Below are 26,689 nucleotides of genomic sequence, written 5' to 3' on the forward strand. Positions count from 1 at the left end.
AGTATAATCGTATATTTGTATCTGAGTTTTATCTCATGATATTTTCTAGTATGTTTGTGAGAGAAATTCCGTGATTCGGTAAATGTCAAAGACCGGAGATATAAGGTTTTACACGTACAAGGGAGAGGACACAATTTACCTAGTTCTACCGCGATCAAAGTCTGTGGGTAGGTAAACCTTGACCCCAAACACTGTAATTAGTTGAATATTTTTGAAACTTTTACCAGGGACAAGAGTATGTGGTTTTCGATATTACTGGTATTTTGGTTTTTGTATTCTTATTGGTAAGTAATGGAAGTCGTTTCTATGTATAAGTACTAGTACAGTATTAATTAACTAAATTAATTAATAGCCCATACGATCTTATACCACTCATGAAATAGGCGGAAAACATAAAATGCATCAAATGTTAAAATCGCTGTAGTATATTCAAAATCGTTACTTCTTTTAAATACTATTGCAATTGTCTACCTAAAGGCGATTTTTGGTGACTGTTGGGTTAATAAAATATATATAATTTAAAATGTATTTTAGGATGTTGGGTTTATATGTTTAACCATTGACCCTCCCGGCCTATCTATGAAATATAGCTCATTCTACTAAGCTCAACGTTTTGCGTACTTAGATGTATATTATGTCATAGGTGTCTGAAATATACAGGGAATCACTTATTCAAGAGACAGTAATCAATATGTATGTAAATCTCAAACTGGTACGTTATTGCGAAACAAGTTTTATTTCACTTTACATATTTATGTGTCGATTGACTTATAATTTTATATTAAACAAGATTTATTCAAATGACAAGGATTGGCATATTGTTATACAGTTATTACATGTAATCATCTACTCTACATGTAACAAAGATCACTATATATATATGATCTTATATATATAGTCTTCTTTATTATATATATATCGGAAATTCCAATATTGTAACAAATGCCCTTTTTTTCCTTTTGAGGCAATGAAACTATGTATCCCTTATCTTTTAATTAAGAGCTATTATACCAAATTCCACATCCTCAAGTTAAAACAATCCTCACATTGGTCATCTTTTGAATTAAAAAAACATCAATTTGAATAGTCGCTGTAGAATCCAAGTTTTAATCTGTAATCATTTGCTTTTCCATAAAACAAAAACAGTAAAATATGGATTCAGTGACAGAGGAACAGAATTTATCTTTGATCTTTTTTCGCTATTGTGACCAATATTTATAGGTGTACTTACAGTAGACTTCGAGTATGAGTATTAAACTTCCATAGTTCAGAAGTCTATCGTAGTTTTACACTGTGAAACGAAACTCACTTGCTATCCAATCGTCTCTTTTAAGGACCAATGAAAATCCTAGCACATAGAATCAAAGTAAAACCAAACTTCGTAAGAACTAGTACAAAGAGATAGTGTTCCCGGAGGTATACATGTAGTATACTTTAACCAAACGTCTGAAACTGCATTAAAACCTACTGCTCTGATAATAAGCTGATAAAAGTTGTTTCGAACCAGAGAAACAGCGAGTTTGCTTGAAGTACAGTTTGGAACTTACTATGTATAAATGCTCTTGATTCGGTTCATCAAAAACTTCTTCGCTACATAGAATCCTATTGGATGCCTACACACTGCCTGGAACACAGTGTGACTATCTTGCAGTCTGATACCAGAGTCCTCAGTAATGGACCATTCTAAATACCTGGAACAGAAAAGTTCGTGTGATTACATTTCAGAAACAGAACCGTAGTTTACAGCTTACTTAAATTACTAAAATTATAAGCTTATCATTTTTATATACCGAGAAGATGACGAGTTTATAAGTGATTTACCATAAAAAGCACTTATTATTTACTTTGTCAGATGGAGATAGTGACTCACTGGTAGCGCACTTACCTTCAAAGCCAGGGTTCTCTGGTTCGTTGCTCTATAAGATGAGGTACTGGTTAGACAACATGAAACCTCATTCTTTTTTTCGGAATTTTATTTTTATCCCTACATTTTCATTCTCAGTTCAACTATTCTACTATAACAATTATCATTAATTGAATTAATATCATTAATTATTGTCTCCCTATGATGGTCCATCTAAGTACACTATAATTTTGCCTGATTCAGATAGTTCTAAAGAGTGATATTGAATATATGCATACACAAGAACGGCTTACAGTAATTACAAATGAGCCTGCATCTTTCTTTGCGTTCTTCCCTTTACTGAAAATTACTCAAACATGTACTATATGCAGGGTGGATGATTTATCTTGAAAAGTTCTTGTAATTTTTAACCTAAAACTTTATCATGGTTTGTAACATGAACATATCAAAAGGGAATTATTGTTTGGCATACTCTGCAATATCACAAGATTAACAGTGTTTCCAACCAAGCAAACAGTTGTATTTTAGTTGAAACTTTGTCAGGTTATTGCATATTTCTAATCTACGTGTTAAACGATAAATTATAATTAAAACATTGTTATTAAGTGTTTCAACCTACAGTATCACAAATATCCGTAAATCATTTTGCTGATCTTTATACTTCGCGAGATATTGAACCTTTCCGGGACTTTTTCCGCACCCTGTATATGTAGAAAGCACACAACCTCCACGTGCAATCGTATATATTACGAAATACCCCAGTAGTGAATTATGAATAAACTAGGGGAGAAAGTAGGCCTAGAAGTTTACTGAAAATCCACTTTCAATCCGATCGCAAATATCTCTCGGGTAAATTTCACTGTTTCTGGGGATTTTTATCCGCCATCCCAACGTCTGGGATCACCATTGTCAACGAATATAAAGTCTAAAAGTCTTGATTCTGAAGTTGAAACTTACCACTAGTGAACTAAAACCAAATTCAAGATGTTAAGTTGTGATCAAAATGTAGTATATATATCTACTACCAATAACAGTCTTTTGTACTTACTAACGTTATTATTTATTTCTTTATTTTCATGAGTTTAACATGTTCCAATTATGAACCGAGACTTAGGAAGATTGTGATGATGAGATGAATGATAATGGTGGAATGACTAAAGTGAAAGAAAACGGGAAAAACTCAAGAAAACCAATGCACACGGTGTTTACCCACCACAAAGCCCCTTTGCGAGGAGCGGGGTTGAACCAGGGAGACCACTCGCCATAGCTAAATATCCTACCACTGAGCCACCAAGGCTTATCATTTCCTTTTAGTTGTTGTTTGTTTATTCAGGATATAATAATAATAATAATAAGGAATCAGTATACCAATAACTTTGTTTTCTAATAACATAATCATATTTAAGTGCGTGTATTTTGAAATGAATTCTCATCATTAATACTAACGCATGCTAACGAAAATTAATACAATACTCGCTTACGAACGTTTAATAAGTACTGAATTTCATTTCTGTATGCAAATGATACAAAATACCGGTGATTTTCTTCACATATTATTGGAAACTGTAATTATTGTTCTTTGAGTTCGTTATCTCTTGCATGAGAGTAAAATAAAGCTTTTAATAAACTTCCAATACATTCAAAAAAAATGTTAAAGTAATATAAATAGTATTTTCAATAATTATTTTTCATTTAAGTTTAGTTTTAGTAGCATGGTTCAAAAGACCGTGCTCTATCTCTCGGTTATGAAAGAGCTCGCGACTTCTGAAGGGTTAAAATTATTTAATCGCGTGAACTTGTTACAATTACATCTACCGAAACCCATTTCCGTAATGTTATAAAAACAGACGAAAACAACATTTTAAAAGTGATTTACTGCAACTACATCATTTTAGGCACTACAATAGTCTCTAACAATGTTTTCCATATCTCCACAACGGGTTCAGATATCAGATTGTTGTAAATGTAACTGTAATTTTCACGTTTATTGAATATCAACTATGTCATTAGATCTGATAATCACCTAAGCACTTTTTAGAAATAAAACTTTATGGAGTAACTATGGTCCTTCTCGCTACAATAACGTTATATCGTGATCATAGTATTCGGTTCTAATGTATTCCCGATGTGCATTGATATGTCAGACTAGCTTACGTTGTTATTGTTGCAGAGAACTCCAAAATTTGGATGTTTACAGTTGATTGTAATACGTAATTTCAACGTACTTAATTTTTAACACTAAATAATAAGTTGGATATTGTAAATTTGCGTCTAACATGTATATCTGAAGTATATAATAACCTGACATAGTGTGTTTTGAACAAATATAACTTTATGTTTGGTTGAGAACACTGTTTTGTTCTTGGCATTGCAGAGTATTTCAAAATATGTTCCGCTCTTCAAAATTTCATTGAATTTTATATATTAATTTAAATGTTACGAGGGCTTTACAATATTAATTACCTATCCTGTATATAGATATCTGAACAATTTTTCTCTGTTACTTCAGGTTATAAGTTTTAACTGAATACAGAAAACTCACCATCACTAAAAATAACAAGCCAAAATTCCTTCATTACAACTACTTTCGTGAGATATACACTTTCCTTCTAACATATTATATCTTACAGCATTTTATTCTCTTCAGCATCAATTGAGGACCTGAATTGCAAACCATCCCAAGTACACTGTTTTTCTCCGTATTTCGCGTTTTTGTTTTTGTTGTTTTTTATGTTAGCATCTACGTTTTAAGGGCTATAGACTAGCATAATACGTAAGTCGAAATCAAAACCTTTTTTAAAACAAAATAAAAAATAATTACAGCTATACAGAATAACATGCCCAGTATAATCTTCCTGTCTTTCGTCTAAAAACAGAAAGTATTCCGGTGGATTTGAGATTTTCTTCAATTCAGTTCTTCAATTGTAGAGTGGTTACCTTAAATTCGCCTTATGTTCGTACGTGTATTAGGTGTTTTCGACCAAATTCGCCCACAAATATTTCTCTTGTGTTCAGAATTTGGACATATAAGCAAAGTTTGTCTGTTGTTTTCTTCAATACATCTACCTTCTCACTAATACCACTAATCACCTTATGTTGATCCCATCTCCCAATTAACTGTTTCTGAACAAAGTCACACACATTTGTTTTTTCTTCCATTAATGTTCTCAACTTAATATGCAAAGTATGCCTATTGTTTTCTTCAATGCATCCACTTTCCGACTAATACCACCAATCGCCTTAAGTTGATCCGATCTCCCTAATTAAGTATTTCAGAGCAAGTCGCATACATTTGTTCTTCTTGTATTGATATCCTGAAGAACCCTATATCACAGTTTGTCTGTTGTTTTCTTCAATGCATCTACCTTGCGACTAATACCACTAATCGCCTTAAGTTGATACCATCTCCCTAACTAAGTATTTCAGAGCAAGTCGCATACATTTGTTCTTCTTGTATTGATATCCTGAACCCTATATCACAGTTTGTTTGTTGTTTTTTTCAATGCATCTACCTTCCGACTAATTAGCTTTTTCTGTGTGAAGTCGCACACATTTTTGTGTTGTGTTGAAATCCTGAATACATGTGCAAAGTTAGTATGTTGTTTATATTAGTTTATATTGCAGAATTTTTGTGTGATAATTTTGTTCTGAACTTAAATTTTAATTAGCTTCCTTATTGCGTTAAAAGTAAATGCAACCCAGTAAAAACATGCAACATTATCATTAAGTACTAAAAACCAAGGATAGAAGTAATTAATCATGATGGTTTATGAAGCTCTTGGAAAAAATATGCAATAATTGTCTTGTGTATAATTCTGCTGACAGTAGTTTGTGATCAGGATTTGTTTGTAATTGTTGGATCATCAAATCAAGACTTATTTTTATACTCATCTCGACCCATGCCACTATTTGAGTGTGTCAGTAAAAAGGATAATTTTTTCCCATAATAATACATATGTTTCTCCGACACAAAAATGTCTGACCGAATTATGAGCGTGTCAATTATTGAGTGCTGTCCGTTAAGAGATATTTCACTGTATTGTGAAGCGTCGTTAATAGAGTAAGTAGCCCTAACAACAGTGTAAAGGTAGATTAAAGAAGGAAACTTCAGAAATCTACTCTGCCAGTGAACCTTGTTTATATTTGATATTTTTACGTACGCTACTAAGTTTAAATATTTTTTTTTGTAATTATTCCGTCTATGAAACCACCCAGAACATACTGTAATGTACCATTACAGTCCAGGTAATGAAATTTTTATTTGGGTGGACCCATTATTTTCAAACGTACCGCGTACTGTAAATTTTTCAATACATAATTTTCGGTCGATGTATTAAATTCATTTGTTCTTTACTCAAACCAAAATTAATGTTGGAGCTTCGGAATAATCTAGGAAGAATTATATTTCGGAGAATAATTTCTTTATTTCCATATTTCATTATAAACTCTGTATATGGGCATTTCAAATGGATGATTAATGTAATTATACATCTTAAAGCGATACAAAAACGTAGGTCAGCAATTAGACAGAAAATTTCTGAAATTGTCCACCGATCTGAGATTAGTTAGAATAAGTTAAACCCTCTTCGTCCCTCAGATGTTGGTCGGTTCAAAGAAGTAAATTAGTCCGTAATGCAAATTTATAGTAATTCCGTACCGTTATTCCATAGCATACTATTTGTAGTTAACTGATAAGAGAATACAAAGCGTGTTTAGTAGTGCAAAGATTGTTTTATTCATACTACCATTGCCATCTCGTGTTGGGCGAAGAACTACGCGCCGCTCCTGTTTTGTTTCTCCGAGACATAAGAATCTACTCAACTTGAAAATTATCTTTTTTTTGTAATTATTGATGCAGAAGTATTAGTTCTGGTCCATATGAATAGACAGGTAGACCTCATACATTATAAATTAGCTAATCTCAAAAGCACAATACGTTATGTACTTTCATAATTAAATGACTAATGAAATTAAACTTCGCGTTTATCCTTAAACTAAACTTTGACTATATAGCACTATTCTGTCCTCAGATTGCAGTTTCAAATTCTCTCTCTTCGTTACGTTCTGTGAACGATTTCATTGTTGTCGTTTTTAAAAATTTAATTGAATTTATTTAAGAGGATAGTTAATGATATTGAATTCTAATTGTATATAAAAATAATATGAAGCCGTGAAGTGTAAATACACTTTGGTTTATACTGAAAGAATCTTGTATTAGTTCATACAAATTCTCCTGTATTGACCAGTGAACTATAATTCATGTAGTGGCTTGTTGATTTTAATATATATATATATATATATATATATATATATATATATATATATATATATATATATATATATATATAATATATAATGAGGCTGCTTTGAACAGTCTAGAGCAGAATGATGGAATAGGGTTCTATAAAGGTGTTTATGTTATAAATGAGAATAAATATAAACAAATAAAGATAGGGATAATATATATATTGTAGTGAGTGTGACTAAATAATAGGCCACCCTTGCATATATGTGCACTTGTAATTTTTGGCACAAAGTATTGATTGTGTTTATATATATAATAAAGGTTTCGTGCACTGGCTATTATGTCAGAATTTTGGGTGAGGAGAGTGTGCCGTGTGAAAATGACGGATTTTATTTTCACTTCATGGCTTGACATTTAATAGTAACCGTACATAATAACTGCTCATCTGGTCTGACGATGCGAATAGTGGTCATGTACCTAATGATTCCGGATAGTTTCCAAGTAATCGCAGAAGAAAATAGCCGTTTGCAGAATTGGTACAGTTTAAATATATGCGTTTCGCGATACTACTCTGCAACTTTGAATTTTTTCCATGTCACCTGATTAAGCCAAGTTCATTACTGTTCGCAGAGGTGACAAAGTGGATAGGATTGTATAATATAATAAAAATGTTTTACAGTAGAATCTCGTATTTTCGTACGAAGGTGTCGAAGAAAAATTTTCATTTTCCTTAGTTTTTAAAAGTAGGCAGTGATTGAAATTAAAAGACACCTCAAGATGTAGCGATTCTTGCGGTCTGGGAGCTACTAGTAAGATTTTGCAGACAACTTACTAGTTCAAACTTTATTTTATTTATTTTTTTTAAATTTTGGCAAATTCCTGTTAGATTTTGTCTATTTATTGATTTTATTCTAGTTTCCATACTTTACTCGTAACTCTTCTCAGCTTCTGAGGGGTCGGATAACTTTTGTTAAAAATTCTAAATTAAGAGACCACACTGACCTTCCGGTAGAGCCGGAGTCTCCAAGATCCAAGCCGGACACGGCGCGAAGTAGGATTTCCATAAATCCACTGTCATTGTGGAAATCTCGCTCAGGACACAGACTAGCTCGTGGGCTTGGAAATATTTATCTTAGGCTATATATTTAGTAGGACTCCTGTTTCGGTATAGGAAAATATAATTGGATGTGGATTGTCATATGTCTAAATACGACCACTTATCTTTGTAGTTTTACTGTCCAAGCTTGTTTTCATTTGGCGCGCCGCTCTTTCTCTTACCTAACTATCCTTCTATCTTCTTTTCTCTAAGATTTTGTTTTGATTTTCAAACTTCCCCCTCCCCCGAGTTTTGAACTTGACAAATATCAACCATTTAATATATATCATTCGAACCTGAATTTTCCAACGGTGATGTTGCGAGACACGATTCATGGAGGCATTTGTTGATTTAAAATATTAAGGGACCGTTTCCCATCACAATTTTACCTACCGCTATAGCGCGAGATACTTCAGTATACGCTTTCTTTTTTTGGTTTCGTTTCTTTTAACATTATCCGTTTGAAATTTCTCCGTGATACTATTCGTTATTTCTACTCTTGTTTCCATTGGTTACCATAGAGGTCAATGTTGTGTAGATGTTTGGGCCCATAATTATTACTAACAGTTTTAGTCATTTATATATGTAACTTCTGTGTTTACGTGCCAGCCTTGCACTTTAAATGTTCACTCTCTTAAAATTGTTTGAGAATAGAAATGATTATCATTATTCGCTGTTAATTAGTCGGATTTTGTTATATGTTCGGATTTTTCTTATGTGAAGTGCTGCAACCTTAGAATTGTATTAATCAGGGCAATTGATTTAAAAGATTAAATGATAATTGAGTATATGATTGTTGAGACATAAATACGTGTTGAATATAAATGTAGTATTAAAGTAAAATATATACTGTTGATTTACGTAGTTAAATATGTGTAAAGGCTCTTTCTACCTACCCCAAACGATGGTTGTTTGCCATAGTTTCGAAATATTCGACGAATATAAAATGTGAATGTAAAGTAAACCGCCGCATGTTAGATATTCTCTTTAATCTTTGTAATATGATTAATTGGCATATGTAAATATCTAAACGTCTCTTTTTATGCTAACTGCATGTAGCATAAAATTAAGGCTGGTCATTGTAACCTTAATTTATCATTAAGTTTACCCTCAAGTCCATAAACCTGAAATCCTCCTGTGCAATTACATTTCAGTTTTATCCATCATGTACGAATACTCAAACCTGAACAATGTACAACCTCAGTAACCGTGGTCTTCATATAAAAAGCAAAACCTCTCTGAACCTAGAAAATTCTCGTTTCTTTAATATTGTGCGAATATAACTACAAACGTGTGCACCTAATGTGATACAATTTGATAGTGATTTTAAAGGGTAGTAAATGGACGAGATAATAAATATTATGACAAATTGAGTGACGTAGTCACTGTGAAACTAGTGAGAAAACTTTGTTTCGTTAATATCTGAATTAGGAAAATGTATAAACAAATACGTCTACAGATTGAATATGTGTTGTTCAAAATTTATAAAAATGATCTAATATGTGTACTTCTCAATAAAGTAAAGTTAAGTACATGGAAACCAAAGGGGTGCTTACGGCCCGTGCTGGGATGCTAACGAGGGCGGTGAACAAGTATACCAAAAGGGAGCCCATACAAACATGAAGACGTGTTTATATATATATATATATATATATATATAATGTGTGTGTGTGTGTGTGTGTGTATGTGTCTGTGTTGTAACTTAGTTAATCTAGTAAACATCAGGAGGTGATTCTTGTTCCCTGTCCGATATAAAACGAAAAGTATACACCAACTTGAGTGTAGAAATGCCTCGGTATTATGACCAACCGAAAATTTTCGGAAAAACGCAAAAACAGCCATACTCGAAAACAAAATGTCGGTTCAAGATCGGGCAAAAGGGAATGTCCATTATTTTATTTTAGTTGTTGTAGATTTCCTTAGTGCACAATGAGATGTAGTGCAGTGGCGGTGCAACGGTGACTAACAAAGAAACTGGAGTATTTCTTTGTGTACTTTATCAAACGTTGAATGAGAAAAATAAACAACAATCAAGTACCAGATTTCACCAATGAAAAGTAATAATACATCGCTCAAATTTAAAAACTTAGAATTCGAAAGAAACAGAGATACACATGTGTGATTAATCTATTTTGTCTCAGCACAGAATAAACTCTCGGGAGAAAAATTCAAATGAATAGAAGTATTTAACGTTTTACAGTTATATATTCTAAGTTAATGGTAACGGATGATAAATGAACGGTTTCCTGTCCAAGTTAAGAGTGTGTAAAAATGGAAGAAATAACTTTGATCCAGATTAGGTTTATAACGACTGTGCATAAGACGGTCAGGCGGCAAAGGTAGAGAATGATGAACGAGAGTGCAAGGGATTTTTCACAAGACAACACTGGTTCCCACAAATTATGTGAATACAGTTTGAGTGAAAGTAAGCTGCATTAAGATTTCCTCCTCGTAATACGCTATTCCGTGGAAGAAAATAATTCCGAGCACAGAAGCAATGAAATTCGACGAAACAAAAGCTGTAGCACAATGATACAAAGATATACACTTTCAAACTACCGATTTATCCTGTTTCTTACAAAGCAGGATAAGTGTGAAATACTCAGGGATATCTTGTACAGTATTTGTACAATGCAGTATGTGTACACGAGACAACTGTGAAGAATAACAGTTCACAATCTGATGTTGTTGGCCGTTGACCGCACTGCAAGGATGACATGGACGAAGCAAATTTTTCCGCGTGCAATTTCGAAGATGACTGCCACAGCTGTATTAACTCGAGCAACAAGTTCTTCGGCTGTCGTGGCTGGTGTTCCATACAAAATGCGTTTCATACGCCCTTTCCAAAAAAAAAAAACTAATCAAGCTGCGTGAGGTGGGGTGTACAAGGTGGTCATAACAAAGGTCCTTTTTCCCCAATCCAATGATCTGGTGAATGTTCATTTAGGTAGATCTGCATATTCCTGTCAAAATGTGCAGGTGCAATGTCATGCTAAGAATCACATTTGATTTATGTTCAAGGGCACGTGTTCTGACAATTTTGGGAGAACATTACGTAAAAATAAAAGCTACGTGCTCCCACGCAGGTGGGTCAGTAATAAATAAGATCCCACCACAAAATTATCCGCAACACCGCACTGCACACTCAAACGAGAACTGTCCACATGGTGCGATTTCCTCCGATTTCAGGTAGGGGAAATTGAGGATACCCCTATCTTTTGAAGGCGAATATGGAGACGTGGGAAAAATACAGGGAAAGTTACTCTTCTTTGAGGGCAATGATCACGATATAAACGCCTCGCCTCTGGGCTATTTTCCTTTGCCTTTTCATATCTGCCAGCTCGGTGACGGGGTAATCTGCCATTACACAGGCACGTACAGGTGAACACAATCAACTTTACTTAAACACCATTGTTTACACTTGTACACGACCGTGAATACCTTAACACAACCTTCCACCGTTGAACGCAACACTTCCTATCCTAAGCAACAATTCCACACGTAACACTAGAATATCGGATTATATATATCACTTACAAGTTGCTTAGATGTCTACTACGACACAGCTACGCTAACTAACGCCATTACACAACAATACTTCAAGGCAGTCTTCTGCGAGCCACTTGCAATTGTCACACAAGGGACGATAGTTCTGTAGCGTGCGACCAAAGAATCATGCCTTTAGTGAAAATACTATAAGCTACGCCCGTGCTCCTATGTGTACGCAAAAGTCCTACATTCACTTTCCGCTGTGTAGGTATTCCATCCAACTACAAGGTACATTAGAACGTCGGCAAAAGATTTTCCCCATTTTTTGGGTGTAATTCCGACAAGCTTCCTTCTAGAAAATTTCTCCAGCAGTGACAAAATCAAAATGTAAGTGGGCTACACTAGGATTCTATTTTGGTATATTTACAATTGCAATGTAGTTTTTCGTAACTCAGGGGAAGGGACGGTTTGCCAACTCCAAGCGAGGGGAAAAGCCTCTCAAAAGTAACCCTGGAACAAAATTCACCTAACGGATAAATTAAGTATACTGTCCCAGCGAATTTCTTTGTATCCTTATGCAACCTGTACAACATAACGTCTTTTGTCCATTTTTGTTGCTTCTGTGCATATAAGTATAATATTCCACGGCATTACATATTATGAGGAGGAAACAATTTAATACAGCTTACTTTTGCCAAATATGTATTCACGTAATATTTGGGAATCCCAGTGTCATATGGAGAATCCCTTGTACACTCGTACATCACAGACGATCTTTGCACTTTGGGGTACTACATGTTACGTTTTTTTACATGCCGCCTGACTATCCTATGCACAGTTGTCTTAAATCTAATCTGGATCAAAGTTATTTCTTCCATTTTCATACACTCTTAACTTGGACAGGAAGCCGTTCATTTATCATCTGTTACCATTAAGCTAGAAGATATAACTATGATACGCAGAACCGAAACTAGAGGAGGCCTGGGGGGCCTGCCCCCTAAACTTTTCATGAACCTCCAGATCTCAACACAAAAGCACAATTTATATATTTGTAAGAGAATTTTTGATGACTGGGCCCCCACTGACATGTTCATGCCCCCCTAATAAACTCTGTGGTTAGTTTTGGGCCTGGTAATACGTTAAAGAATTCTTTTCATTTAAATTCTTCTTCCGAGAGTTTATTCTATGCTAAGACAAAATATATCAATCAATGTGTGTTTGTTTCTTACTTTCGAATTCTAAGCGTTCTAATTTGATCGATGTATTTTTACTTTAGATTGGTGAAATTTTGTATATGATTGTTGTTCATTTACCTCATTTAACGTTTCATAAAATACTCAAAGGAATACTCCAGTTTCTTTTGGAGTCATCCTTGCCTCGCCACTGCGCTAAATCCAAAAAAAAAAAAAAAGAAAAAGAAAAAGAAAAGAAAGAAAGAAAAGAAAAAAAGAAATGAAATCTTCGAGTTTTACGTCCCACGGTGATGCCGGTTAGGCTAAAGGAGAATGTGATGATGAGTAATGAATGAAATGGTGGAATGAAGAAAGTGGGAGGAAACGGCAGAACCCCGAGAAAACCAACGCACACGGTGTTTGTCCACCACAAAGTTCACTTGGCGGAGGCTGGGATTGAACCCGGGATCCCAAGCACCACAAGTAAACGCTCTACCACTGAGCCACCGCGAGCACTAAATCCAATTGTGCACTAATGGAATCTACGACAACTAAAATAATGGACAACATCTTTTTACCAGACTTCGATCCGACGTTTTGCTCTTAAGTTATGGCTGATTTTTTTACATGTTTCCGACAAATTTTCGGGTGATCAAGGCGCCGAAAGAAGTCATTTTTGCAACCAAGTTATTGTGTACTTTTCGTTTTATCTCGGTGTCAAGAATCACCTCCCGACATTTGTCACATTAACTAAGTTACACCCTGTATATACGCGGGCGCCATTTTAAGTATTAAAAATACCATTTTTTTTTTTAGTAACGTAAATAGCTAAAGTGTGAAAAGGGCTTTACTAGAGAATCACTTTATAATTCTTGTAATAAATTTTTGTCAAATAAAATGAAACTAAATATATACCAATAAATCAATATAGCTACATTTTAGAAATACAATAGGCACTGATTATTCAAACATTGCTCTAAAACACACAGGACCAATTATTTTTTTAAATAAAAAACTTTTAAAACTTTATTTGTTTAAACTGTGCTGTATCGATTGCGGTTAGTTTCCTAAAGCTTTTTGGCAATAAATGAGGAGCAGCACGAAAAATTCCTGTATTATCTTACCAACTAGACCTACATGTTAATTCCTTTACTGGCTTTATTCATATATTTTTAAATGTGATTGTACTCTTTACCTGTTCTCTGCCAAATAGCAACTGTATGAATGTATAATACAAAACTGGTTACAGAATTTTAAAGAAATATTTATAATGTGTATTTCGCAAGCCACCTATTCTAAGGGCGCACTGTATCCTTCCCAGGTTCTTTACGAACAGCCATTTTATGATTTAACTATACAGAATTGGTATACAGAAGAACAACTAAAACCACTTATCTATAATGTGTTGGTTCGCAGTGCGCACTGTACCCTTTACGGGTTCTTTATCAACAGTTACAATATGAATTTATTAAACAGAACTGTATTATGCAGAAGAATAACACCGTTTATCTTTGATGTGGTTTCGCAAGGGCGCCTTACGTAAAGGGCGCACTGTACCCTTCACGGGTTCTTTACCAATAGTAACAGTATGTATTCATTGTATAGAACTGTGTTATACAGAAGAATAAATAAAACCGTTTATCTTTGATGTGGTTTTGCAAGAGCGCCTTATGTAAAGAACGTACTGTACTTATCATGGGTTCTTTTACAATAATAACTGTAAGAATTTATTGTTTAAAAAAACGTGCACCTTTATTTATAATGTGATGTTTCGGAGGGCGCACCGGGACATGTCCCGGTGGGCCAGCACGGGCCTGGGTGCTTTGCGAACACGTGAAACATAACAGGTCATCTGAAAGTACGACAAAGGATTCGTTTTTTATCATCTTTTAAGTTTTTTTCTTTCCTTTCATATGAGATGTGGAGTCATTTAACCATCATCTTAAGTTTTTTTTTTCTTTCATACGAAATATTATAGAATATAACTAGACTTTTTTTCAAACGTATATTTTATTTTATCAAAATTTAAATTATTTTTTTATTCGCCTCTCTCTCTCTTATTTTTCTGTCAAGATCAAATTCATATTGATGTAATCCAAGATGCTATATTGAATCATACATTAATATGCATGTTAAAAATATGCGTGTAATACTATATGTGTGTAATACTATATTATAGGTGTATCGGTGCATGACCGAGGTCATGAAGGATACCTAACTCAAAATTATTCTAAATCGGCTCTGAAAGGAAAGCCAAAACAACAGGATGAGCTTGGATAACGACAATCTATTCAAAAAATCTTGAAAACTTCTATTTGTGGAAAATATGTAAATCACTTTGATTTTTTTTCTTTCCTTATCCAATTCAGATGTGTGTTCGATCTCCATTATGGATATTCAGTACTGGATAAAGGTTATTTAACATTTGGAAATAACATACAAACGATTAAATTAAAACTTCACATCACCTGGGCTGGGTCAGGGCAGCTCCTAGGTGTGTAGTTGCCTGGATCCAGTTCAGGGTAATAAAGGGAACATGTGTCTCTTCGTAATTACTTCAGAATTGATTCTGAAGTAATAACATTTTGGTATGAATCACCTTTTCAATAACCATTCAATTTCCTTTAACATATTTCCATCATTATCCAGTAATCCTCCATCTCTAGTTTCTTCTTCCTTTCTTCTTTACTTCTTCTCCTTTTCCTTCTTTTCTCCTACCTTCTCCTTCTTCCTCGCTTTTTCATTTCCTAGTTCTAATAAGACTGAATAGGGGTCGTGACTGGGAGTCGTGACCGCTATACACACGGTCATTAGATTATTTTGATGTTTCTCTTCGGAAGTTCGATATTAATTAACCAATAACGAAATATACTATAACCAACATAAAATTCCGAAAAACGTTTATTTTATTTATATTCTCCTAAATTATCTGATTGGAGATTAAGTTTTAAAGTTAGCGACTCCTCTCTCTCACTCACTATTTACGCTAATTTTTTTTCTCTTCAATACACTAACGCCAACAGACAAAGGCGTGACTGATGACCCTCAACACTATCTTCGGAGGATACAAAGGTAATGCTTCACTTTGGTGTTGGTTTACAGTAGACAATCGTGGCGACCCGCAATATAACAGTAATGTCATTTTAGCAAACCATACATCCATCTTGAAAATTTGCTACAAACAAACGATTCAAAAAGCACACGAATTGTTTTGTATATTACTCTATTAAAATGTAAATATTTCAGAGAAATTTAGGGTGAGGCAAAAAGATGCCAATGTTAAATGGGAGTTTACTCACGTGAAATTACAAGGCAAGGATTTGTTTAAAAGGTTTCAATTTGGCACCCATTCCGCTTAATGCACTGATGAGGTCTAATCATTGTTGATTGTATGGCCTTCTGTTGTAACTAATAGTAATAATAATAAGGGAAGTTCTCAGTTATGAACGAGCACTAAGTCTATTCTCATAAGTAAATCCAATGGTGAAAGTGATCTTACATAATGCATTTAACAACCTCTGTCTTAGTTGGGATGGCATTAATGGATTTTCATATTACGCTAACATGGGGCATTTTTAGAACTCAAGAAGTTTCATATCAGTTTAACGTCCCACTATTATGTCCTTTTGGGTAAAGGAGACTAGATTACGAAAAGTAAATGATGATGGAAGCAATGTCGGAATAAGAAAGTGGGAGGAAACAGGAGTACCTTGAAAAAACAGGCAAATGCGATGTTATCTACCCCATACTTACTTGATCAGAGATCGAACTAGGGACCCCACGCCCTAAGGTAAGTGCTCAAAAAAAGTAAAATTCCATAAGGTATAGTTGAAATCTTGTAACTCTATATAAGTTCTAACGTATACTTGAGATTCTATGCTACAAATTAAATTATTACATGCATCAGACGTATTTAATTATACTTTTATTTTTAAGAATTTTTTTGAACATTACCTATCTAACAGCCATATTTCTCTGGAGCATCCAAGGCTCATCAGGATTATCTCTTTTTCTGTAAGAATTGTTGTATTCAGATATACCTCCCAAAGAAAGTCCCAATGACTGTCGTCGCCATACTGTATAGCTCCACAATAAACAAATTCTCTTAAATGTGTCGGAATTCTGGAATAAGAATTAAAATATTTCTTTTACTTATCAAACAATGATATAAGAGAATGGATTGATAATTCTATGTTTGTTTCTTTCGTAAAATGAATAGAGAAATTTTGAAGGCTACAGGAAACGAAATTATGTGTCTGAACTTCTATTTTTAAATGAGGCGGCTAGAATCAAACCCCACCAAGTCAATTTTTCATAGAAATTGACTTATACCTATATCCCGTAGTTTTAAACATGCCAACATGCTGAATTCAAACTAAACGTTATTTCGTAGCTAAACCCGCCACAACCTAATGTAAATAATGTTGAAAATTTGACTTGGTTTCAAAATCCGCCAGATCCGAACAGAGTTTGGCCATGCTCGGTTTCAAACTCCGCAACATTAAATGGTTGGCATTGACAGTGCCCGGATCAGTCATGTGACGTCTCAGAATGCTCAACGATGTGTTTACTTCACCGGGACTTGTCATTTAGTTTCCTGCTCTGCCTGGGTGGATTGCAAACGTGACTAACTTCGCTTTTGTGCTAAGTATATAACATTTTACATTAGTAGGGTGGTGACACTTAGCCCCGTTTTTTGACCTACTGCGCACGCGCAAACTCTTCCGGCCCATGTTCCATTTCCGGTTCCTGTCACAGTTCCGGTTCTGCTTCATGTTCCAGTACCAGTTCCGGTTCCGATTCATGTTCCAGAACCTGTTTTGGTTCCCCCGGAGCAGACTACGCGCAACGAGTAGCCTTTTACGGCCATGAACATCACATAGGAACACGCTTGCGCAGAAACAATTCAATACGAATTACACACATTAGCAAGACTATGAACATAGAAGAACGACCATGACACTGTCGGTAAGGTTTTTTTCACCTATTATATAACATCAGGGATATACTCGTTCTCTTTTACGAACACTTTCCTTGATGTGGAAAAAAGACAATGGCAACATAGTATAGCAGAGATTAAAAAATAACAACACCATTTAACAATATAGCATAAGTATGGTTATTCACACATACACACACATACATGGTTTACAGAGAATTTAATCACTCTCCAATGACAAGCACACACGTGGTTTACGAAGAACTTAATCCCGCTCCAGTGACCGACACACACACACACACACACACACGAACATGGTTTACAGAGAACTTATTCTCGCTCCAGTGATCATTATATTTTCATAAATAAATAAAACATAATATCATTAGCATCAACGTTGGAAGTTGAGAATTTATTTAAGAAATGCTGTAATAAATAACCAGTCGCACTACATGCTAAATACAGAAAAAGGTAATGTCCACAAAATTGAGATAAATCATTTTGAATGAGTTTATTGTTCCATGTATAAAATAAGCAGTTATGTTTTAGAAACTTTATATGATATGATATATACGGTGGAAGACCGTAACTAGCGAAATATTCATCCACTCCTAATTTTGAATATAAATGGCAACCCAGTGTTCACCTGGTTTATCACTAGAATCAGTGTTTATAATTGTCACAACAAGAAATGTGTGAATAAAACGTGGTAATTGGTTTGCAGCGTATACACCAACAAAAGCATCGTTAGACAGATTTTGATATGTTAATCAATATATACTTTTCTTTGGAAATCAATTTCTAGTTCTGAAGAGAACTCGCCGTAAATAATTACTGTTACAGGAGATGTCAATGCTTGGTTAAAATGAATCTCTAAACATACACTTTCTTGGCGTTGTGAACTAGTATAAAATGCCGCACTAGCACTAGAATCAGGATTTAAGTCAAATACCACTAAAGTATAACCATTAGGATATTCGCCATGCGAAATATCATTACCTTGATTAGAATAATAAAGACCAGATGTTGTAAATAACGTATAATATTCTTGCACATATAGGTTATTATCAAAATCTGGCTGTAATGGTTTGGATGGAACAGGCGTTCCGTCAATACACAATATAAAGAAGTTCCTACAGAAATGCTTAAAATTAAAAGGATTTTCCGTAATGGTACCGTTAAAATCAGCATTTGTAACAAAACCAATAATAATACCTTTAGGCATTACTCCAGAAAACAGATCTGGAAGTGTGCTATCCATAATACCCTGTGGTAAAGTTTCTGTTTTTACCTGCACCCTTGTTATAGAATATTTCCCTCTAAATTTAGAATTCTGCAAAATTTTATTTTGTGCTACTTTTATAGCTGGGAATACATCAACCTTTTTCACCAGCAGTTTTGCATCTGCAATTTTAAATTTTCCCTCAGCATCAAATTCGCCCATTAGACAAAAGGACCTTTTGGCGGAAATTAGCTTAACACGCAGCTGTACACCATTCAATAGAAAATTTTCTTGATTAAATATATCACCGTGAATATAATCAGTAATTCAAATGGTTGACTTAATCCAGTGAGAAGATGACGCTGTTTAAACCCCATATTACTATCGGCCACACTATCCATATGACCTGCGGTATCTTTAAACCACATAGCAGTTTGAAGATGTGTTGTTTTCTCATTGGCATTATAATTTAATAATTTTTCTATATAAGGTCGATATGGATATGTATGCGAGGAGTAGGATATAAGTTGATTATTCAGATATATTTGTATCTCACTGAACATTGCACTGAGAAAATCATTCACAAGTCCAATTTTCTTATCGGCAGAAGTCAAATTAGAACCATCAGCTTTAGTAATTTTACCTTTAATATGTAACATAGTGTGCGGTAAATCAATATTATCATCACCGTGACCGGGGACTACAAACACTATTGGAGCATTATCGGATAATGACACCACCGGTTTATATGACACTACATTGCTCCATATTTTAATTAAAAATATACGTTTTTCTTTTCTTCTTCCTCCTGCTCTTACCTCCTGTCTGAGCAAACTGAAGTTTTCTTTTTCTATTACTTGCTTCCCCTAATACCTTTTTAATTTAGTTTGAGATTTTGTCTCTAAATTACTTTTTGGTTAGTGATTACATTGTAATGGTTGTTAATGTACAGTAAATTAATAGGCTTACCCTGACCGTGCCCCTCGAAAAATATCTTCCCCAGACAACCCGTCATACACAGTAATTTTATACGCTGTTAAATAAGCCTGAATTTTTTTTAATTGCGGTATTCCACGACTGTTCTCTAAACTAACAGAAGCCTTTTCACACAATTCAGAGACCTTATTAAACATAACTGTTGAGCGTTGATCCCCAATATCTACGTTTCTCGGCTCTATTATCTTTATTTTCAAGAATTATTTAATTTGTTCTTGAATTTATTTAATATGTTTACCAGAACCATATAAGGCGTTTCTCGTAAATTAATAAGATATAGATTGGGTTATACGCATCATAAAATAGTACTTTTATATGGCTATATATAAGTATTATACAATGTAGTATGATCATCACAGTCTATCTTTATGAAGTATACCTAAAAAATCAGGGGGTTTCTCGTAAATTAATAAGATATAGATTGGGTTATACACATCATAAAATAGCACTTTTATATGGCTATATATAAGTATTATACAATGTAGTATGATCATCATAGTCTACCTTTATGAAGTATATCTAAAAAGGCAGGATGAATGTTCTTAAAATGGTAAGTTCGGTAGTTTCATTTTAATGGAACCGAAATTATTTGTTGGTAAAGGTAAGTTTTGGCTTTTCCACGCCCTGTAGTTCATACATATTTTGAACAGTATTATTATTATTAGTAGTAGTATTAGTATTAGTACTATTATACTTACGGATTATTTTTGACAGGATTAGCTCTCTTTGACCATGAATCAAATTCTTCAACTGCCATTTCAGGGAACTCTCCTATACTTAACCTACAAAACCATTTGAGTATCTCTGATCGATATCTCGCTTCCACCACATCATGTTTATCTAAAACAGAATATCCTATATCTTTTAACAGAGGAAGTAGTAAGTGCAATAAAAATTCCTAGAAAGAAATAAAAAATAACACGTTGCGATGATAATATGTATGTGTTATAAAGGACAATGATTTGGTACTAAGACACCTTTCTTTATTGATAAACAGGTCTGTGCGATTTTGGTATTAAATGTGTGGCCATACTTGTACATTATAATCTGTTAAAATGTAATAAGTGAGAACAGCATCTTTGAAGGATGCGTTTTTGGAATTACAGCTAATAAATGATAAGTATTAAATAAATTCACTGTCTTAACAGAATAAAGAAATTATTTAATTTATTGGACTAATTATCGTAGAAAGTCTAGTTCTATCATTTTTACTGAAAATATATGTGTAAGTGTTTTATAATCACCTATCGTCCTTTCGGGTGTAGAGTAGTACCCGTCCAATACTACTGAGGTACAGGGGTTGTAGTATTGGACTCACCCCTAAGGCTTGGAACCCTCCCAACAAAAATTTCCGGCTGCGAACCTGTTGGAAACCATATACGGAGTCGCAGACCCTGAGGTAGCCAAGAAGTAAGCGGACCCGAGATTTGCTGCTAAAGTTTGGGTTCTGCAAAGTATCCAGTTACCATCAAAGATTGGAATGTACGACGCAATACTCATACTACCCTGAAGACCAGAAGCAACATATTGTATAGCGTATTGCTACTTACACCAGAATATCAAGTGTGCGCCATGTACAGTGAATGAGAACACACATTCAAATTTACCTCTCATCTCCACACTCACACAGATATCCACACATCCGTCATTGTATTCAAGATATAAAGGTAACTAAGAAAGTTCTGTCGGTTCTTCACCCACTACCTTCGAATATCGATTTCTCACCTAAGACATAACTTGAAGTTTAAAAATAGTACCCATCAGTATCTATGATCTTCTGCCAACGTTCTGGGAGGCCATGAATTCCATCGCGATACAAATCGGTGGGTCGTGAAGCAAAGAAAGTGTCAAGTGTATTTTGCAAATTTACTAGGATTTGAAGTGGCGTCCTCGAAGGTTATCGTGCAAGGAATGGAACAGGTGATAATCAGAAGGAGCAATGTCCAGGGTGTATGGGGGATGCAATAGTGTTTCTCATCCGAGGAGTACAATTCTCTCCTGGTTCATCGTAGCTACGTGGGCTTAGGGTGTCCTGTAACAGAAAGATCCCTTTGCAATTCAGAAGTGCTGGCTCATGAGTTTTGCGTTGTTCTTAAACACGGCTCAACTCCTTACAGTACAGAGTTGCATTGATACTCTGACCAGTTGGTAGCAATTCCCGATGCAATCCAGCGAACAATAATGAGGACCTTCTTCTGGTGCAGTGCTGGGTCCGGCTGTTTTGGAACCGATTTATGGAATGCTAACCATTGGTGGCGGCACCGTGGAGCTTCGTACAGCACCCACGTCTCATCAACACCCTGCCCACAAATGGCTCCTTCCTCAGATGAGACAGCAAAGAAACACATGTGTCTTTTTGTGTTGCCTTCTGACCCGAAGTTAAATCATGTACAACCCATCGACCCAACTTGTAGTGCTTCTCAAGTTGATGAAAATGCTGCCCAATAGTTTCTCCACTCACACTGAATGATAGTCCCAGTTTCTCACATGTCTGGATGCCTGGCCACTGTTCGCCTAAATTGCTGCCTGAAAATCTTCATTTTGTACATGTGATTGTCTTCCAGCACTTGGTACGTATTCGAGTGTTTCGTCACTGTCCATAAACTTGATAAGCCACCCTTGCACTGTCTGCGTGGTCACGATACCCGCACCGAAGGAATGGCATATCTTCCGCCCCACTGTACTGGTGTTCGACTCCAGTTTGAACTCGTACAGCGTACACGACCTTATGACGCTATGCGGAAGTCCCATGTTCATCAGTGCTTACGCAAGTTCACGATGTAACTCAACTGCTACAAACAGGTAGTATGTTGGATAAACTCACACCAACATCTGACTTTAGCCTTATCTCCATTTACGTTCAACTCACGGTGTGAGGGCCAATTGAACACAGACCTCCACGAAAAGCGATAGAACTTTCTTTGTTACTTTATAGAAAATATACTCTATTTTAAATATCCCAGCTTTCCATTATCCACGGAACTACATTGCTTTCAGACACCATCGAGGGTGAACTATGACATAAGGAATTGTTGAGAGTATTTGTACCAAAAAGACGAGGGAACGTAAACCTGCGTCCATTAATAGATTATTTAGAAATCGTAGACTTGCATAGCAATCTTTTATCTCATATCGTGTACCTTACTGATGAAATACTTACAAGTGTAACACTGCACCCACATAATCACTGTTTTGCGAAAAGACAACCCAAGCCCTTAGAATCCCACCACGGCCTCATTTGAATTCACTTATTGTAAATTAGTTCGTGACTGATGTCTTAACATTGCAGACACGCACAATAAATTTTCCCTGTCAGAGACAAGTGCCCTTTATCTCAATTTTGTCTGGTGACTTTCAAACTATTATCTGCCTGCCCCCCACAGTGCTGGGATTTTAAAACTAAAACCACCATTCTAAAGGCACATTCTAAGGAGTAAATTTCGTTCGAATTAAACGAAGTATAGAGTTTCCATCATTATTTATTCATATGTCTCCTTGCAGCTAAACGGCTATCTTTTATGCCTATAGATTAGGACAATGAGGTTCAAGTTCCAGTGGACCCTAGTGTTTTTAGACGCTAAATACTACACAGTAAGATTTTTAGTGTGAAAAGGGACATTGAACCCAGAACATATTGTACGATCAAATATATTCATTATCTTATTACAATTTTGAGAAATGAGTATTGTGTTACTCTAACTTACTCTAACTGAGTGGTAATAGAATGAGAATTTGGGAATGCATTATATATATATGTATGTATGTATAAGGAAGAAAATATTAAATATGCATTGCGCTAATTATGTTAAGAGGGAGGGGGTTACATGCGTAATTCCAGTAATGTTTGGACTTAACGTACAGCAGACGTATAACTGAAAACGCATGCTTTATAATACTTTCCGTAAAAGTGTTCCATCTATATGAACTCTCCGTATGAAAGATGGGCGTTCAAGATCTCACATACAAATGAACGTCGATAACATATAGCTGAGGTTTGTAACACAAGTATATGCATGTGATATACGGAAAAATGTTAGATGTCAGACATTCTGCAAGGGCATGATGTAACGTCTAAGGGCAGTGCCTATGTAGCATACGGATAACGTATGCTCATACTGACTTCTGTAGTAAGCAAGAGGATTCCATGTATTTGTAGGATATACCGGTATCCGGAGAACGGATTTTTCTCAGTGTAAGGTGACAAATAGAGGTTCTGTCTTATGAAGTGTGTGATCATCATCACGACCTACTTGAATATGAGACGACGTTGGAATTTATTAATTTTTCGAGAATTTTCGGATCAAAAGATCCAATATATTTCAGGCAAAAAATTTCTTGTAGGCCTTATATCTCGAGAACTACATATAGTGTAGTCATACTCAAACTATCAATTAACTCAATATGATGTCCTTATTTTGTAAAAACAAAAAAAATACGAAATCTCGATTTAGGGGCCCTTCCAAATTTCTGTGACCAAACTTATGTGTTCAAAACTAATTATTGGCCAAGAACACAATCTTTTGACGCATTTTTGGATCATTCCTTGAATTCTTGGCCAAGATCGCAAACTTTTGATCCATTTTTTGGATCATTCCTCAAATTCTTGTTAATATATCTCAAAGGTGACAATTTACATATCCCAGCATTATAAATAGAGTTAGTCTTATATTTCTACAAATTTAATTGTCTATGTTATAAGCCAATTAGCTTCGAATGTGGTGACAAAGAACTAATAAACCGTTGCTCTACTACTACTTAATAGGGTTATTGAACCCCATTAGATTTCCCAAAGATGTTATTGTAGTATTTTGTAAATGTGTTATAAAGCAATTCTAATTATAAAAGGGAAACATGTCAACCTGTACGTCAAGACAATCTGGACTGATATACAACCATGCTTAATAGATTTGTAATGTTGGTTGTAGGCAGCCAAGGAGTAAAACTCCTTCTAATCAATGGAAAATTTCTCAACGTGCCGCATGTTCACTAATAGTAAACAGTCAGTCATTATTAATAATAAAAAGTCATGCCAATAAATGTAGCAACGTGCGCTACTGTTTGCCTTCCTTGATAATATATGTCGTTAGCTCCAGGATTGTTGTCTATAACAAAATCCTATAACAGGGTGCAAGATTTCCGGTTGTCAGGTCGCCGTTGGCGACTAGAAATTTAGAGCTGGTGACCTTTGTTCAGTGGGAATGATTTCTGCCTAAACTCATAGGGCTACGCAGTTTATGTTTCGCACAAAAATAATTGTCACTGACTAGGGATGATTCCATTCGGGGATCAAGTACTGGGGAAAACCTATATATCGTTTGAAACCTCTTGCCAACAGAAGTACGAAACACTTTTCAAATCACGGGCAAACCCGCAACCTGATCCTATAAGGGGCCAGTTTATTGGTGTTTGTGACCCTATGTATTGCAAATTCGACAGAAGTAAAAATGAATGTTACGATCCATCAAGTGTAAGCGTCTCAGCCCATCAAGCGTAAGCGTCTCAGCCCATCATGTTTCGTTTTGACTCATTGCTAGAACGTAACTCGAATAAGGGATTGATAATATCGCTTTGCACCTAGACATACCCATTTGGTCAGTGTTGTCAACCAATTGTAAATACAATGTGGCAGATCGTTTCTGTACCACTGGATGTATATCCATGAAACGTGGCATAAACATCATTCGTCACTAGAGAAAATATACTGTGGACGTATTCCTCTTCCAAAGAACCCAGTTTGCCAGAGTTGCCAACCAAATGTAAGAAGGAGAAGATGTAGAGCAGGTTTCGTACGATGAGACCTTTATGCACCAAGATTGACAGAAATATCACACGAAATACCATTCATACCATTAGACAATATAAAAATACCACGAAGCTAGTATACTACTATTTGAAGAACTTCCATTCTGAAAACGTTAGCAATACTGAAAGATTGGGATGCTTGAGGAATGGTAACAACCACAGAATGTTTGCTGTTGTGTCGAATGATCTTTATGCATTCAATGATCAGGCAACATTTCGAGAAAATATATTTCAGAATGGTTGGCAATACTGCCAAATTGGGGTGCCTGGGCACACTCATACTATGTTTTCCATTGTCCAATGTTGTTTCTGTCACATTTGTTCTATGTTCTTTCAATGGCACGCACCCCATTTGCAACATTGTGACGTTCACATTTGGTTGGCAACACAGACAACCTGGAATGGTTGGAATAGGTCATATTCAACGTATTTTTGCTATAATGTCATGTGATATTTCTGCCAATCTTGGTGCATAAACGTCTCATCGTACGAAGCCTGCTTTACACCTTCTCAGTTTTACAGTTGGTTGGTGCACTGACAAACTGGGTTCTTTGGACTAGGAATACGTGCACAGTATATTTTTCTAGTGAGAAATTATGTTTATGCCAAGTTTCATGCATATACATTCAGTGATACAGAAACCATCTGCCACACTGTATTTACAATTGGTTGGCAACACTGACCAAATGGGTATGCCGAGTTGGAAAGCGATATTATCAAATTCTTGTCCGAGTTACGTTCTAGCAATGAGCCAAAACGAAACATAATGGGCTCTGGCGCTTACGCGTGATGGATCGTAACATTCATTTTTACTTCTGTCGTATATGTAATACATAGGGTCACAAACACTTGGTCCCGGAATGG

At 35.3% G+C, this 26,689-nt stretch overlaps 1 protein-coding gene across 1 annotated transcript; it reads right to left on the bottom strand.

The window, feature by feature from the left end:
• Window positions 1-1,546: 1,546 nt before the first annotated feature.
• LOC145679515 (aminopeptidase N-like) lies at window positions 1,547-26,244 on the bottom strand. The gene is made up of 4 exons (XM_081750093.1): window positions 26,173-26,244; window positions 20,722-20,921; window positions 16,821-16,988; window positions 1,547-1,691 (listed from the first exon to the last, which is right to left on the bottom strand). Exons 1-4 carry the CDS (start codon window positions 26,242-26,244, stop codon window positions 1,547-1,549), a joined length of 585 nt encoding a protein of 194 aa, XP_081606219.1.
• Between the last annotated feature and the right edge of the window lie 445 nt (window positions 26,245-26,689).

This window comes from Thermobia domestica, chromosome 2 (genome assembly GCF_964235325.1).
Source record: "Thermobia domestica chromosome 2, izTheDome1.hap1.1, whole genome shotgun sequence".
NCBI classification, from domain to species: Eukaryota; Metazoa; Arthropoda; class Insecta; order Zygentoma; family Lepismatidae; genus Thermobia; species Thermobia domestica.

Excerpts from the sequence above, each read along its gene's own strand:
- LOC145679515 (XM_081750093.1), bottom strand. The coding sequence starts at position 26,244 with ATGACCTATTCCAACCATTCCAGGTTGTCTGTGTTGCCAACCAAATGT. Across the intron at positions 20,922-26,172 it reads GTCACAATGTTGCAAATGGG|GAATTTTTATTGCACTTACT; the intron begins GTGCGTGCCATT and ends ATTTCTTTCTAG. Across the intron at positions 1,692-16,820 it reads GAAATATGGCTGTTAGATAG|GTATTTAGAATGGTCCATTA; the intron begins GTAATGTTCAAA and ends TTTCTGTTCCAG.